The 15,738-nt window shown below is 40.9% G+C and overlaps 1 protein-coding gene across 1 annotated transcript in view; it reads right to left on the reverse strand.

Annotated features, from left to right (window-relative positions):
• The window catches only part of LOC120546409 (MAM domain-containing glycosylphosphatidylinositol anchor protein 2-like), a 137,550-nt gene extending 122,636 nt beyond the window's left edge, over positions 1-14,914 (reverse strand). Inside the window, exons 1-2 of the mRNA XM_039781333.1 lie at positions 14,830-14,914; positions 3,450-3,589 (exon numbers count right to left, since the gene is read on the reverse strand). Of these exons, the coding sequence (XP_039637267.1) occupies positions 3,450-3,589; positions 14,830-14,914 (225 nt within the window). The remainder of the gene's footprint in view (positions 1-3,449; positions 3,590-14,829) is intronic.
• Positions 14,915-15,738: the final 824 nt, after the last annotated feature.

Below are 15,738 nucleotides of genomic sequence, written 5' to 3' on the forward strand. Positions count from 1 at the left end.
CGAGAAGTGTGACTTGCCCCCCTGTGATATTGTGGTGCAGATGGAAAGTGCGGTTTAAGTTATTCCTGGTATGGAAGTTGTTCAAGAATGATACTACAGAGAGGAGAAAGTGCTTTCCCATTAATTTTAGGTGTAGATCACTGGCGGCTCCAGGGGCGGGTTTACAGGGCTTAAGCCCTGAATGTTTTCAGCAAAGCACAGAATCTTTGACTGTTCATCACGCATTGCTTTTTTTTGGTACTCAACTCAGATCATAGCTGTGTCGGTACCAATGGGTTTTAAACAAAGTGTTGACGGACAGAAAACAGAGAGCAGGCAGACCTGGTAAGGTCTATGCGGCGCTGCAGGTCTGTGTGTTTTCTGCACAAATGTGCCTATTCTTATGAATCATCATTGTTCTTTCAATGAAAAGTGAAAGAATATGGAGGATACCTGACCTGATGATCTGACAACCCTCAGGTTATACTACGCATGGACAGCTATCTAAAGCACAGCACTGGCAATAATGCCTGCGAGATGAATGACCGGCTGCAGTGGTGGTTGGTATTTATAGTTAAACTATTTAAACATCGCATGGTTCAATTTAAAATCTTCACTGGGTTCAACTACCATCAGTCAGTCGATATTGAGTTTAAATTTAGTGTGAGGTATTAGTAAACTCATTTATATTGCTCAAATGTGTCATTTTGTTTCCAATATATTTTATTGTGAAGAGCTAGGTCCTCAAGCATGGCATCCAGATAAACAATCTTTTTTTCTTTCTTTTTTTTTTTTTTTTTTGTTAAAGCTTTTTTTAAAACAAACATATATCAAAGAACTAAAGAGTGAGCAATAGAACAAGAACAGAGTGGCCCTCATTAGGAGTGTTACCTTATGTCGCATGTAGCGTACGTTATATGCTGGATTTGAATTGCTTTAGTCTTTCAGGTAGGAGATTAAGGGGTGTTTTTGTCAGCTCAGTTAGCCAGAATTTTAACATTAAGCACTTCTTTCTGCTTCCAAAATAGAAAATAGAAGCATTGTTGCTACCTGCAGTCTCCTCAGCCCTTCCGATATTCTGATATATAAATAATACTTTGTCAGGTTCTGCCCCCACCAAACAAAACCGTTGAAAACAATCTAAATCAAATGTGTCACGTTGAAATATCACGAACACCGGCTCTCTTTTTTTTTAGAGGAACCAAAGTGTCAATAACATCTTAGCTTATACAAATGTTATCTTCCTGACATCTGTAAATTATGTAGCATTAATGCTTAAGATAAGCATTAATGCGTACATAGTTTGACTAACCCCACCCCACTTGATCAGGAGTTATTGCTGTTTGGGTCTCTCTAACAAGGACATTATTTATAATGTGCTAACTTTGCCACAGCAAAGCCAAAAGATTTGAGTTGTGCAGTCAACAGATGGAAAGAGAGGACAGAATCTCAAGGGAAGTTTTAAAATGGATTATCACACACAGTGTAGCATATTACCTTCTGATTATTTTCTATACATTTTTGTGACATTTATTCAGAAAATCTATCACATGTATCAGATTTATAGTAACAAAACAAAATATATTTTGAAAATCTGAAAAGAAATTAGCAAAAACATATAGAAAACATTTTGCCACACACACACACACACACACACACACACACACACACACACACACACACACACACACACACACACACACACACACACACACACACACACACACAGTTCATACTGTCTAATAAAAAAGATGTCCCTACCAAAGGTGAAAGCAAACCTATGCCCATGTCTTTAATTATGACAGAACACACTGAGAGTGCACTACAGCCTTTGCAAAGAGCACCGCTTACGTTTCCCCATGTATGCCGTTAAAAGATGAAGAAACTCAACTCAATTAAAATGTGGAAATTTGGGGTAAGAAGAAAGACTCAGAACATGTTCTGAGAATTAATATTTAACTCCAATGAAAGGATGAGCTGTTAAGGCTGTATTCACTTGTGTGTGTGTGTGTGTGTGTGTGTGTGTGTGTGTGTGTATTTGTTTGTGTGTGGGTGTGTGTGTTTTGTTGTGTGTGTGTGTGTGTGTGTGTGTGTGTGTGTGTTTCCGAGGAGGTCGCATACCCTTGTGTTTTTCCACCAACATTACAAAACCAGCCGTAGGACTACTGCCACCCCAGATAACCTCGCCGGCTTCCGAAACCACTCAGAATGAGTGTCATTGCCCCCCTGGTCCCATGCCACTACCAGAGGGGGACAAAGCTGACACATCCAAAGTCCAGGGAGACACAGCCGAGACCCGCTGCGCCAGGGGATCTGCGTGAGTCTCATAATGACTCGGTTTCAAAGGAGATCCTGCCTCTCCTGCGACACAGCCATGCAGGGCTTTTGATCTCCCACTCTCTTCTCCCCCCTCGCTCTGCTCTGGTTTCCAGAAAGTCTAATTAATAGGAAAGACAGAGATGATGAGTACGAAGTTGTCCCCCTGACAACAAGCGGAGATGAACGGTGTGCCTGAGCCTCTCGCTAATTGAAGAGGTCTCACCTTTTCAATTGAAATATAAAAATCAATATGCTCTTTTGCCTTGGCATCCAGAGGGGAAGTGTATGAGCTAATCGCCAACGTCTATGAATCAAAAGGGGAATTATATTAGCATATATAATAAGCATATAGTTCTGTGCGGCGATAGTGCTGAATTTGTTTGTGTTATCAAGCAAATTGGAAACAACATTCGATAAATGTTCGAAAGGTTAGGGTGTGCAAATCCTGCCCAGATTAATATGAGATGGAAAGGTGATGGTCAGGTCATTTGTAGCAGAGCTGACATTTATACTTGCGTGGATCAAGTTAGTTGGTATTTTTGTTGAAACAAGTAGATGAAATCGTGTTTCTGCTTTTGTCTTACTTGTCTTAACACATCTTTTTTTCTATACCTACTTCTTGAATTTGAATGAGAACAGCAATAAGTAGAAGGCACAACAAGAACAAATAGACAGCCTATTTTCTTCAGAAAAAGATGGAAGCTTTTTAATTAGTTCAGATAACAACAGCAAATAAAAAGAGTTTGAGGAAAAACTCTTTCTCAGGTGCCGAGGACCCACTTTTCACTGTGGCCTGCTTCTGGCACGTTACGTTTCTGTTTTGGCAGATGTTTCGCCTGTTTTGTTTCTGCATTCTCATTAGACTCGGAAGCTTTCATTATCACCATGCAGGTGCACAATGCAACCTAAACCGTCAATAATTAAAGGATTAAACTTTTAAGCTGGTTTAGTGCAGAGGTACGTGGTGTGCCACTCAATGGCGCGAATACAGAATTAAAATAAAAGCTGCTGAAGGAGAGTGAAGAAAGGAGAAACAGACAGGAAGGGGAGACGGGCTACAAAATTAGCATCTTGTCCCACGATTCCCCCGTGTAGCTATTTTTGCCCGCGCTGTCAGTAAAGGGCGGACGAAAAGGTAGCGAGTTCCTAACCTGTGGTCGAGGATGCCCCGTCACCAGACAGGTGAGCTCCAGGGTCTCTCCCTCTCGGATGGTGTAGACTCTCTCCGTGTGCCTCTCCTCCTCAACGTTACAGGCATGCCCTGAGTGTATGATGCGGACGGTCGGAGGTGCTGTGGAGGAAAAAAAAGCACAAAGTGTCTTAGCATTCTGGTTATTTCAGAAGGAATGAGTAGTTCAGCATGTTGGGGCCACATCTGTACTGCACACAAGGGGGCCAGGGGTATTTGTACAAAAAACACATTGTGATTGACACATTTTACTTTTGTGGCATTCACTTTGGTTTAGCTTTTTAAACATTGCAAGTATATCAAATACAAAGTTGAGGGAAGCTACTTTGGAAAAATTATTCACTGCTTACGTTTATATTTTTATTTGAAGTAACTTGTGAGAGTATCACTTTCACAGACGTGGTACTGGTAGGCCTCGTGCTGCCGAGCGTGTTGTCAAAAAGTGATTCAAAATTGGTGTAAGAGGGGTTTTACGTCTCTTTTTTATTCTTCAGCAAATCTTACATGTTTTCTTTAGTAAGCGGGATTTGTTAGTGCTCAAGATGAACAAATGTTTCTTTTTTATTGACACTAACAATGATGAAACATTAAAAAAGCAACTCTTTTTACTGTATTTATCTATGCATACGTATGTAAATTGGTAGCATAACTGAAAAATCATGCTACTAGTTTGCACTACAAAGTAATTTAAGCAGACTACATTACTATGCAACCTGAGCATGCATCTTAAAAGGCATAATGCACATTTTAATAGATTGTTCTAATTGAAGAAAAAAAGTAAACTAATTAAATTCTAGATTAATTAACAGGTCTTTTAATACAATGACAACACATCTAAGTTAATGTTGAGATAAATGATAGTTGCCTGATGCTACTTCAGCAGTATTCTTATGATACGAGGTGTCAAAAGCCCACAAATTGTTTTATATTTCAATTAGGGCTGTGAATCGATAAAAAAATTTAATCGAATTAATTACATACTCTGTGATTAATTAATCGAAATTAATCGCATACATAATTAATGGTGCCTGAACCGATACTTTTTAAGAAAGTAAAAAAAGAAAAGAAAAAAGAAGGGTACTAAACAACAGTCGGTGACATTAAAGAAGGGCTTGTTTATTGCTAAGGCCATATGGTCAAAATTAAATGATTTGATAATAATCTATAACAATAACTTATTTCACTAGTAAATTGCTGTTGAACGACAAAAACAACCACCAGATGGGAAAAGGACATTTACAATAACTTCAAATGCACCACGAGGCTGTAGTTTACCAGTTTCATTGAACGCACCGTCTGTGTTGTTTTTCCGACGGCAGCTGCAGATTGTTAGCCTAGAAATCTAGACGCACCCTATTGGCAGCTGGCTTGTCAGGCTGGCAGATTGTTACATACCGGTGTTGAATCCTCTACAGTAAAACAGTCAAACTTTACACCGTTTAGCGTTAGCTGTCAGCATTTTAACAGTGTTTAATCCAGCTACTAGCTAGCGGTAGGCTAACGTTAGCTGCTGTCGAGTATAGTGTTAACTAGCGTCACGTGCAGCGGTGTTTGTGTTGCCTGTATCGTCCGTTTCAGAGCATCAGAGAGAAGAGCAGACAAGAAGAAGAAGTAACAAGTAGCTAAATGTTCCAATCAATGATCCAGGCAGCACATTCTCGTCTCCCTCCTTCATTTTACAGTCGAATAGTGGCTAGAACGGCTCCGGGTCAAACGTCAATATGGAATGGATTAATCTGCGTTATTTTTTTTAACGCGTTATCAGATTAATTAATCGAAATTAACGCGTTATTTTCACAGCCCTAATTTCAATTATTTCTGTTTTAAGTCAATATTTCACATTGTGACCCTCTACAGTACAGTATCTGCAGTCCTTTACTGATGCACCTTGGCCCCAGTCACACTATCTAAATTACAGTTTGGAGAAAAGAGATTCAGTAGCCATGGCAACATGCGGTTACCAATCAGTATCACTCCACTTGGATTCAAAGTGACACTCAGTTTGCATCTTAACCAAATTACTCAGTGTAAGTAGCAATCATTCAAATGCAGTGTCAAGTAGATGGCCAACTGTGTACAAACTGATGGTAGGCTGCAAAACAAGTAATTTCTCTTATTCTGTCTGATTATCCTCCTCACTTATTCACTTTGGGAAAATATCTGAATAAAATTACAACTCGGTGTAATTACATGCCAGAAGGGTTTCATTACAAAACCTTGCACATGTAAACACAGTATGAAAAAGAAAATGAGCTCAAATGAATCAGTCATGACTCAACGCATTATCATTTTGTAAGTAAATGTCTTAAGGTCTAATCTAAAGAAAATTCAATTTTAACTGAGAATATTCTCAACTGTCATTCGACCATAAGGAGAGTGGGCGTCCATACTTAAATTGGTGGATCGGAACAGGACTCATTATTTAACACATCATTTCTTAATGTAATACAATTAGGGATATAAAAATGCCAGAAACTGCGATGTGTATGTGTGTCTATGTGCAAATTAAACTCACTATTCAGCAGCACAGGCATACTGCAGTAAAAGTTCATGGCAGAACAACTCTACTCAACTACCCACAGCTGTCTGTCCACAGCTGCAGTTACTGCACTGGTGTTTCTCTCCACCATTAGCTGACCCTTGTGAGTCAGTAAGGACATTTCAATCCGTCCACAACCCGACGCAGAAGGGAGGAACGTGTCATCTTAGGTAAACCGCCCCAAAACGCTCAGTTCCACTGAGCTGTAAAAGCGCAGTTGCATGTAACCGACCCCTGACAATATTAGCATCTGTTAAGCATTTATTCCTCTCCAACTTACATGATTAGTGAAGAGGTTTGGGATGAGATGATTTAAAGAGCGGATACGGGATATGATTAGGAGAAGGACTACAAATTAGTGAAAAAGAAGAAAAAAAAAAGAAATCGAGGCAGAAATCACAAGGAGTTACAGACTGTAGTGTGCCTTTCATGTTGGAGGAGCAGCTTCCTGTGAGGGCCTCTCTCGGCAGACTCAGCCCCGGCAGCAGATTCCGTTCTACCTCTATCAAGGCTGCGATGCTAATGAGCGTGGCGACACTCCTCCCTAACGCTGCATTGGGAGTCTCAGCCAGAGTGTATCCTTAGCCACGCGGTAACCACTTGTCCCTCCCTGTTACCAACCATGCTGTTTGTCTCATTCAGCATGTTAGCTTAATGCCCCGTCATGCTTATCCTGCCCGTCTAAATACTACGCAGATTGATGAACACACTGATACGGATGCTAACTGGCTACTCATAAAGCCGTGTTGGACCTGTCTTGCTCTAACCCCTCGTCGTCGTCCTATCTCCGTTTGTGGATGAATACACTAGCGGTGAACTCCACAGGGGGGGGGATAAGGGCTTGAGAAATAGGCTCAGTGTAAGGGAGCTTCACGCAAGGCTGCCACTTGAAACAAAAAAGGGCTCGGAAACAAGGCCCAAGGGCACTCGCCGAACAAAGTACTAATGCCATTTACTCCAATGAGCCAGTATCTCTGCAGCATACCATCAGTCCTGGAGGTAAGTAGGGAAACACCCGTAATTAATGATCTTCAACTGCTAAAGCAGCTACTGCAACGGCCACACACACACACACACACACACACACACACACACACACACACACACGTTCCCTTTTGCAGACAACACTAAGCTCACAGCGACAAAAGCAAATAACCCTCTCTTTAAGCATGCATAATGAGCGCCATAATGTTCTCACATATCCTTGTATAGCTAAGACCTCAGCTCAGATCACTTGGCCCAAAGCATAAAACTAAAATAACTGTCTTACTACATAATTTCCTGTTTGTTTAGTTTTCATGAAAGCCACTTGATACTGACAGTAACTACTCATATAATCAGAACAGAAATGTCATTAATGCACTGGGACTTAGGGTTGCACAAAGTGCAAGTCAACGCGCTGACAGGTTTAAGAGAAAAGATGTCCATGGGTGATAAACAAAGCTTTGGACACATAGCAGGCCAGACACAGCTGGGTAAAAACCTTAACATCATAACTTTATCCCATACAAGTTCATTATGGGGATAAGGATTCTGTTTTATATACTGGAAACGTTGTGGTGTAATGGAAATGTCTTTGAAAGGTCCGATGACATGGTGCTCTTTGGATGCTTTTAGATAGGCCTTAGTGGTCCCCTAATACTGTATCTGAAGTCTCTTTCCCGAAATTCAGCCTGGGTGCAGAATTACAGCCACTAGAGCCAGTCCTACAATGAGCTTTGCTCAGAATGTGCCATTTCTGTGTCTGTACTTATTGAGGAGGAGAGAGGGGGGGGGCAAGGTGGAGAGTGGGGGTGTGGCCTTGACCAACTGCCACTTTTCTCATTTGAAAGCCATGATGTCTCTCTCTCATGGGTTGGCCAAATTCTCTGGGCGGCAAAGCAGAGAAAGGGGAGGTAACCGCGCTTGTTATGACCTCATAAGGAGCAAGATTCCAGATCGGCCCATCTGAGCTTTCATTTTCTCAAAGGCAGAGCAGGATACCCAGGGCTCGGTTTACACCTATCACCATTTCAAGCCAATTGGGGACCATAGGCAGGCTGGGGGAACTCATATTAATGTTTAAAAACCTCATAAAGTGAAATTTTCATGCCATGGGACCTTTAATTGTTGAGTCTGTTTGTTGGTCAATAAGAAAGTACAGTCCAGTAGGCCTTGGTTAACCCGTTGACAGAAGAATCAACATTTATAGATTTGCCACATATGTGCAGTTTTACTTCACAGACAGTGGTATACTCCAAACTGGATTTCAAACAAATCCTTCCTCCAGGAAATTTTCAGATCTTTGACACATAAAAGTAGACACCAAATGCTCTGCTACAAGTAAACATCCTGTTTTTGTGATTATACTTAAAAGGTAACCTGTGGAGTTGTCTTGTTTACATTCAGTGTTTTCTCACCAAAACCCCAACCAAAAATCCATGAGGCATTTCCTTTCTCATTTTGTATTATTTAAAATTGTACAATGTTTACATCCATGTTTGCTTGCTGGCAGTTTTCTTCTTCACCGCCTTTGTTGGCGCATTGCTAAGTTTTTTGGCGCATTACCGTCACCAAATTCCAATCAGGAAAATTGCTTGAAAATGACGGCACAATGTGAATAGTGTGCTTGTGCGTCTTTATGCGCATACACAATACAGACAAAGCCCACACGTCAGAACTCCCATAGCCCCGCTAGTGGTCAAATACTCCACAGGGTGTCTTTAAGCAAAAGCACACAGGTTTTATAAGCTAATGTACTTTAAGTATCCACAGTAGGAGGGCACAGTAGTTCAGCCCTAAGCAGTGTGCTAAAACTACTGTTTGGGTCATCACGGACATCCTACAACATTCTATAAAGAGTTACAGGTACATGTTAAAGGCCAATAAATCAATAATCACCTTTTCTAAATCACATTCTTCTACTCCCCCTATCCCTCCAGGGCAAACGTTCAAGATGTCAAACGAGTGAGTGACCAAGTATGTTGAGTAGCAGAGCAGAGGCCATTTGGGAGCAATGAGTTGAAATATTCTGCTGGTGGCACATTTGGATGTTAATTAGACACTTTTTCTCATCTTGTTTTTTTTTTTTTTTGCCAGTTGGGCAATTGGCATTGGCATAACAAGCACATCTGCCACTCACCCTGATGTGAGAAGTGCAAAACAGTGCAAGAGCGCAGGGAAAAATCAATGCTAAATATTGAGTGGATGTTCACAGTCAAACTAATGCAGAGTTATTCTGAAATCACTTGTTTATTTGCTCTACAAGCACTTGTGATTAAACGGTGTTGTTACAAATGCCGAGCAAATGTTGTCACGAACCTGTGGGTTAAGATATGAAATTTGCATAAATGTGCATCTCCGGCTGTAGTGTCACTCCCCCGCACTACGTTTCCCACCCAACCATCTGCAAGTGCACACACTATGCACGTGCACGCGCACACACATGCACACACATGCACACGCACACACACACACACACACACACACACACACACACACACACACACACACACACACACACACACACAGCTTCCTGATAAGTGGAGGAGCTGCAGGCTAGGAGCAGGAGTCTCAAATGTGCCTCTCTTTTTTATGTCATTATCTCATTTCCATAACAGTGACATCATTTCACCCTCTACAGAAACACACAACTGGGAAAGGAAAGGTATAGGGGAGGAGAACAAGAGACTGCCTCAGTCTGCCAATTCAATTGTGCATGTTAGACTGTTAGTTTAGTGCTCTTTCTTTATCTGTAGTCTGTGCATGTGTGTGTGTGTGTGTGTGTGTGTGTGTGTGTGTGTGTGTGTGTGTGTGTGCACGCGGACGTGTGTGCGTGTGTTGAATAAGCAGCTCCCACTGGAGAGACTAGCCTTCCTTGGCCTCAGTTGGGGAAGATGGCTTTATCCACTAACGCCAATGGAGATTAAATTGGATTTGGCTAAAAGCAGCCTTGTCACCACGATTGTGGAGTGCCTGGGTGGCAGAGGGGGTTCTTGGCAATGGTAGAGACTCTAAATTTGACAAACAAATGAATGTTGAGGAAAAAACTCCAACAGCTGGGGCTCGTTGTCGCTGTGGGCTAAATGTCCTCAGACCAACCCCTCAGGACCACTAACCATTTCCTGCTAGTTTTCTGGCTCCGTAGTCTCCTTCTTGGAATGGGAGAGCCAGATATTGAGAAAAAGGGGAAAGTAAGAAACAGAAAGAGAAAACCATATGCAATATGCATGTACCGTAACAGTTTTAAAAAATAATAGTTTTTTGTTATCGCACTAAAGTCATTATCGATTCGGCTCTAAGACTACTGAAAATAAACTTCTAGTTGGTCATAAAGGGACTGTGGGGGAGAAGTCAATTTCAGCTGTATGATAAAACTGCACAATGCCAACATAAAAAAAGCTTAGTGATAACACAAAACAAGTTCAGCATTATTAAGCTGCTCAAACAATGACAACAGTCATATTAGATGGTGCCAAGATTATTTTGAGAGTTTTGAAAAAATATTGCTCACCCAACGCCGATTGTTAATTAAAGGTGTAGTAGGTAAGACTTATAAAACTAACTTTCTGTGATATTTGCTGAAACTGCCCCTATGTTCTAGTAGAACTACATGAAGCAGGTCATTTAAATTGAATCTGGTTCCTCTTGCACCACCTACAGCCTGTCTAACTGCGTGTCACTGCTCATGCACACACATTAATTCTCCCTTGTTTGGGGAGGGGCTTAGGAGACTGTCATGAGCTTTAGCAGAACGGGGAGAGGGACTGAGAAGTTGTCGATGTTCACATTTTTTGGCTAAGTCCTGGATCTTCACAATCCTACCTACAGTACCTTTGATACCACTTTCACTTAGAAGCTTTTGATGAGTGATAATGAACATACTTTTGACGCATTAAAAACTGATTTCTGTCCTAGGTCGTTGCTGTTAACACAAGACACTTATCTTTCTGTGGGCTGACTCACTAGGATTTCTTATCTTTCTGTATTTAGTCTTGCATGCTGAAACGTACGGTTTAAGGAGTCACGAAGCAAGAAGCAAATTGACTCAGTAATGTTAGTTACTCAATAATATCTGAAGTTTGCTAACATTAGCCACCATAAGCTACTGGTCATACTAGAACAAGAAAGGCTGTAGCAAAACCCCTGAGTATATTAAAATGAGCATAGATATGTATTGCTTTTGAGTTTTACTTTTTTCAGAAATAACTTTTGGCTACTTGGGGGCAGTGGGAGAAGCTTTAAACACAACATTGACATATTAGCATCTTAAAAAGTTGTTGTTGTTTGGTGCTAACAAGACAGCATACAGTGGGTTTCTCAGAAATTGTTGTATGAAGTTAGCTGCCTGCTGCTGCTGGAAAAAAGGTGACTTAACCTAAACAGTACAGCTGCAGGTCATAAAACCAAATAATGAGCTGTAAGATTTTAAAACTCTCCATAGAGAGCGGAGCGTGTCTGTCACTACAAGTGACTCCTTTCACATTACCCGTAGTAATTTTATCCATTGTTAATATAAAAATATTGATGAGTGCAGCTTTGAGATTGAAAGTGGCATAATGTATGGCCCAACCGAAATCTACTATAAGGTTATGGCAATCCTACAGTACATCTATAGCAAACACATAGTAGGTATGTATATGAACTAAATTGATATTTTCTTCCCCCTTTCGTACCCCAGTCGAGCAGACTCACCCATATTAAATGAGAACATGAGTAATGTTGTAGTTTTAAACAGTACTGGCTGTGTTTTCTCAAGTGATGCAGAGCACTGCCATTGGTTATATCAGTGTGAATTCAATGGAGTTTAACTTCGAGATAGGGCATACATGGTCCATTGCCAAAGTTTTCACACAATAAATTATGTTCCATGCTTTCCCCATGCCTTACATTTTAGAAAGTCTAAGCTTACACTATGCCCAGCCCTTCCTGTGGTATAATTGAGAAGCAACTTATCCATGGGGTCATCCATGTGTGTAGGGCCTAGAAATGGTTTACCAGCAGCACATGCATATTATTACATCAGGGGTTGTCAGAGCGTATTGATTACACACTGTAATGCACTTGAATGCACTTCTCGGCCTACACTGTTATTGTAAATGAGACTCAGTATAGATCCGGCTTCACACTATCAGCACAGATCATCTATCACACGGTACTGTGGGCTGCAAAAAAACACACACATTCATATGAGACTGCAGCATCACAGAAAACACAACATGTTTGTCCAGTTAAGCAGAACATTACAATCAAGAGAGACATGTCAGGTGGTCTTTTTGTGGCACAAAGGGACAAACTTAAACTTATGGTTATAAATTGGGTATTTGAGTCAATGTGGCTCATTAATACAGCAGACGGGTTTATTTGTCTGATTATTCAATGGACAAGGAGCACCATAAGAGCACAAAACAAATGATGCACAGCTGTGGCTCTTAGAGGTCCTATTTATAGGAAACAGACATTGCACACACAATCATAAAAACACATACCCATGCGACATACCCATTGACACACACACACACACACACACACACACACACACACACACACACACACACACACACACACACACACACACACACACACACACACACACACACACACACACACACACACACACACCTTGTTACTCTAAAAATTAGGCCAGTGTGAACCTGCCAAAGCCCTGCTGAGATGGAGAGAGAGTAGAGAGAGATGACTATGGAGGGTGAAGGTGGGGAGATATAGAGGACAGATTCATTTTTGCTCCCACAGTATGCCACTCCACAGCAGGGGGTTATGGAGCTTGACTGCATACAGCTGTATCCATTATGTTCATGCAAGCTTTATGTCATGCAAACCATCTTGAGGAAATGACAGGAACAAGCACGGTTTCATCTGATGCATTAGTCAGTTTTTACTCCAAACCAAACGTGTGAATTTAACAGCACATAATATTAGATGCACATTGGTGTTTGGCTTGCAGCAGTGCTGTGACTGTGCTGTCTCTGTCCATGGTGCTGAAGCATACAGCAGCTGTCATACAGGGAGAAGCCCACTGCAAAAAAACAGCTATGCCTGCTGCCTACACCCAATGTAAGCATCAAACCAACCAAACCAAATGGGCATAAATTACTTAAAGTAAAACTGATGGGTTATTCTACCTCAGCAGATGCATATTTATGACTCAATGCACAAAACCACCATCTTGGATTCACTGCCACTGGGTTATTTCAAACGTACCACCAGCAGTTTGAGCATATAACCTTATAAGATTTAATTCCCAACATTTTTGGTATGAGTTCTGCTACAGAATGAGTAGTTGTACTGTAATACAAGATTCCACGTGGTGCTGAAACAATAAACAAAAAATGAATCAGGACCAATTTTCATAATTAGTTAATTGATCAAGTCAAAATTGAAATGCAACATTCCAAACATTTGCTGTACATTTTTTGAAAGATTAAATAATGAATTTATTAATAGAGAAAATTATTTGCAGATGTATTTATGATGAAAATATGTTGCATAGCCCGTTTCAATGTGAATTTCCACTTTTTGATAAGTCTGTCTTTTTTGGCTGCTTTGCAGTGTAGGTAGGTTTTGCTAATGCTGGAATAACATATTTTTCTGTAGGAGATTCCACCATTAAATCAGGCTTTCACCATGCACGGGCATCTTCATTTGTATAACAGCCAATAGGAACGCCCTCTCTCTGAAATGACCTGTGATTGGCCAGTCTCCTGTCACAGACTACATTTTCTAAAGAGCCAAAAAGTCTTGTTTTCTCTCTTGAATTTGAATTATAATATGCTAAAGATTATTATGGAATTTTGTGCTAAATGACGCCAAAAAGGACAGCCTACCCCAGCTTTAAATATATTATAATCACATATGGCGCAAGTAAAAAAGGAAGACAGCTACACACAGTTTAGAAAAAGAAATTTTGCCTTAAAATGTGTCGTAAAAACAGGAAAAAGGAGGGAATGTAAAGTCTGTTTAATTCTGAATTGCTTATTTACTTCTGGAAAGGGCAGAGATTTCAGGAGCTGCATCATAAAACATACATTTAACAGTGAAAACAGAAAGCTTAAGTAGTACTAAAACCTCTGTACTATCATCTGATCTAATGCCCATGTCAATTTAAGGCGCAGGCATGTGTTATAAGCCCATTAAACTGACCATGACGGGACATCATTGAACACGTCCTTGGCTCGTGTAAGCCAGTACAGGTTTATGAGTAATACACGTACAGCCCTTTACGAGTACATGCAGGTAAATTTAGAATCTCATTAAAGAAAGACTTCAACAGTTAAGCAGCGCCTGCTAGCTCATGGTATTGTTAAGAAAGGTCATCAAGCTGAGGTGGGAAACTATACATGCCTACCAACAATGCTACAACACTCAACAAACACTCGCTGACAGAGAATCACTGTATGACAGCCAGAGTTTCACAGTGTTACAGTTAGGTAAGCCTTCGTGGGTTTTTCCTATCCCATTCTACCAGTCTCTCCATTCACGATGCAACATTGGCACAGTTGGGATGTTGTGGCAGTTTGATTTCCCTAAACAACACTAATCGGACATCTGTAGGGAAGGATAAAGCCCAGATTGGCTGTAACCATGCAGCAGTTCTCTGTCGATAGGCCCTCTGGCCAACACTCACACGATTGGCTGATGCAAGGCACCAGCTTTCTTTATGGTTGGCTAGTAGCGAGCCAGCAATAGCTCACTGAGGATAGAGTATCTGGCAACCCTCTGAAGATTGGGTGCTTCCCGCCAAGAAACTGTCCGATGATTGGCTGTGGTGACTTCAGAGTGAACTGATTGTCCTATCAATGCTCACAGTGCAGGCTGGCTGACAGTGCTGCCTGCTGGCTGGCTTTGCAATATGCAGCTATCCATAACACCTCCAGGGGGCATATCTCCATGTCTTTCTGTGTGTGTGTGTGTGTGTGTGTGTGAGAGACTGTATACCATCCATAACTTTCCCATTGGGGAGGTGTGCAGCTAAACCCTGCCAGCAGGCTCTAACACCTCATTATTTTAAGCCAGGCAGGAAATGGGTTTTAGAGATCTCTCACTGAGCGACTCTCTTGGAAACGAGGGCTACATGTCTTTCATATCAGCAGCATAGACCTGGGAAATGCCTTTTTAGTTTAAGTTAGCTACACTGAAGCACTTCACCAAAAAGCCAAAACAACTAACTGCACGTACTGTAATATCACAAACTGTTGCAGTCCTGTGCAAATTAATTTGGGTCTGAGAGTTTTTGAGATTTGGTCTAATGGATTTGAATGTTTCCACTGAGTCTTGTTAACTGAAGGGTGCTTATTCCATGTGATGTTGAATACAGCTCAGCAAAATGATGAAGATGAAAAATAGCAGCGCCTAAAGCCTCGTTAGGGGATTTTCTTCATGTGGGTGAAAAATGTAAGTAAGTTAGCTCATACACTGACTGGGGAATTTAAAGGAGGAGGTAATGGAAGCCAAGGAGATGAATTGAAATTTAGAGACAGAAGAAGAAGAAAACAAAAATGGAGAAAAAAAAAATCAGTGTGAAATTATTCTTCCACGACAGACTGATATGAATTATGTTTTGTAGTCACACATCATCACATATTCTGACACATTCAAATCAAAATCAAAATGTAGCAAACATTTCAAAAATAGGTATAATAACTTAGGTCATAATTCCTGAAATCATCCTCGAAAGATCAGTTAAACAAGAAAATAAGCAAGCTGATTTCACGTG

The sequence above is a fragment of the Perca fluviatilis genome, chromosome 18 (assembly GCF_010015445.1).
Source record: "Perca fluviatilis chromosome 18, GENO_Pfluv_1.0, whole genome shotgun sequence".
In the NCBI taxonomy this organism is placed as follows: domain Eukaryota; kingdom Metazoa; phylum Chordata; class Actinopteri; order Perciformes; family Percidae; genus Perca; species Perca fluviatilis.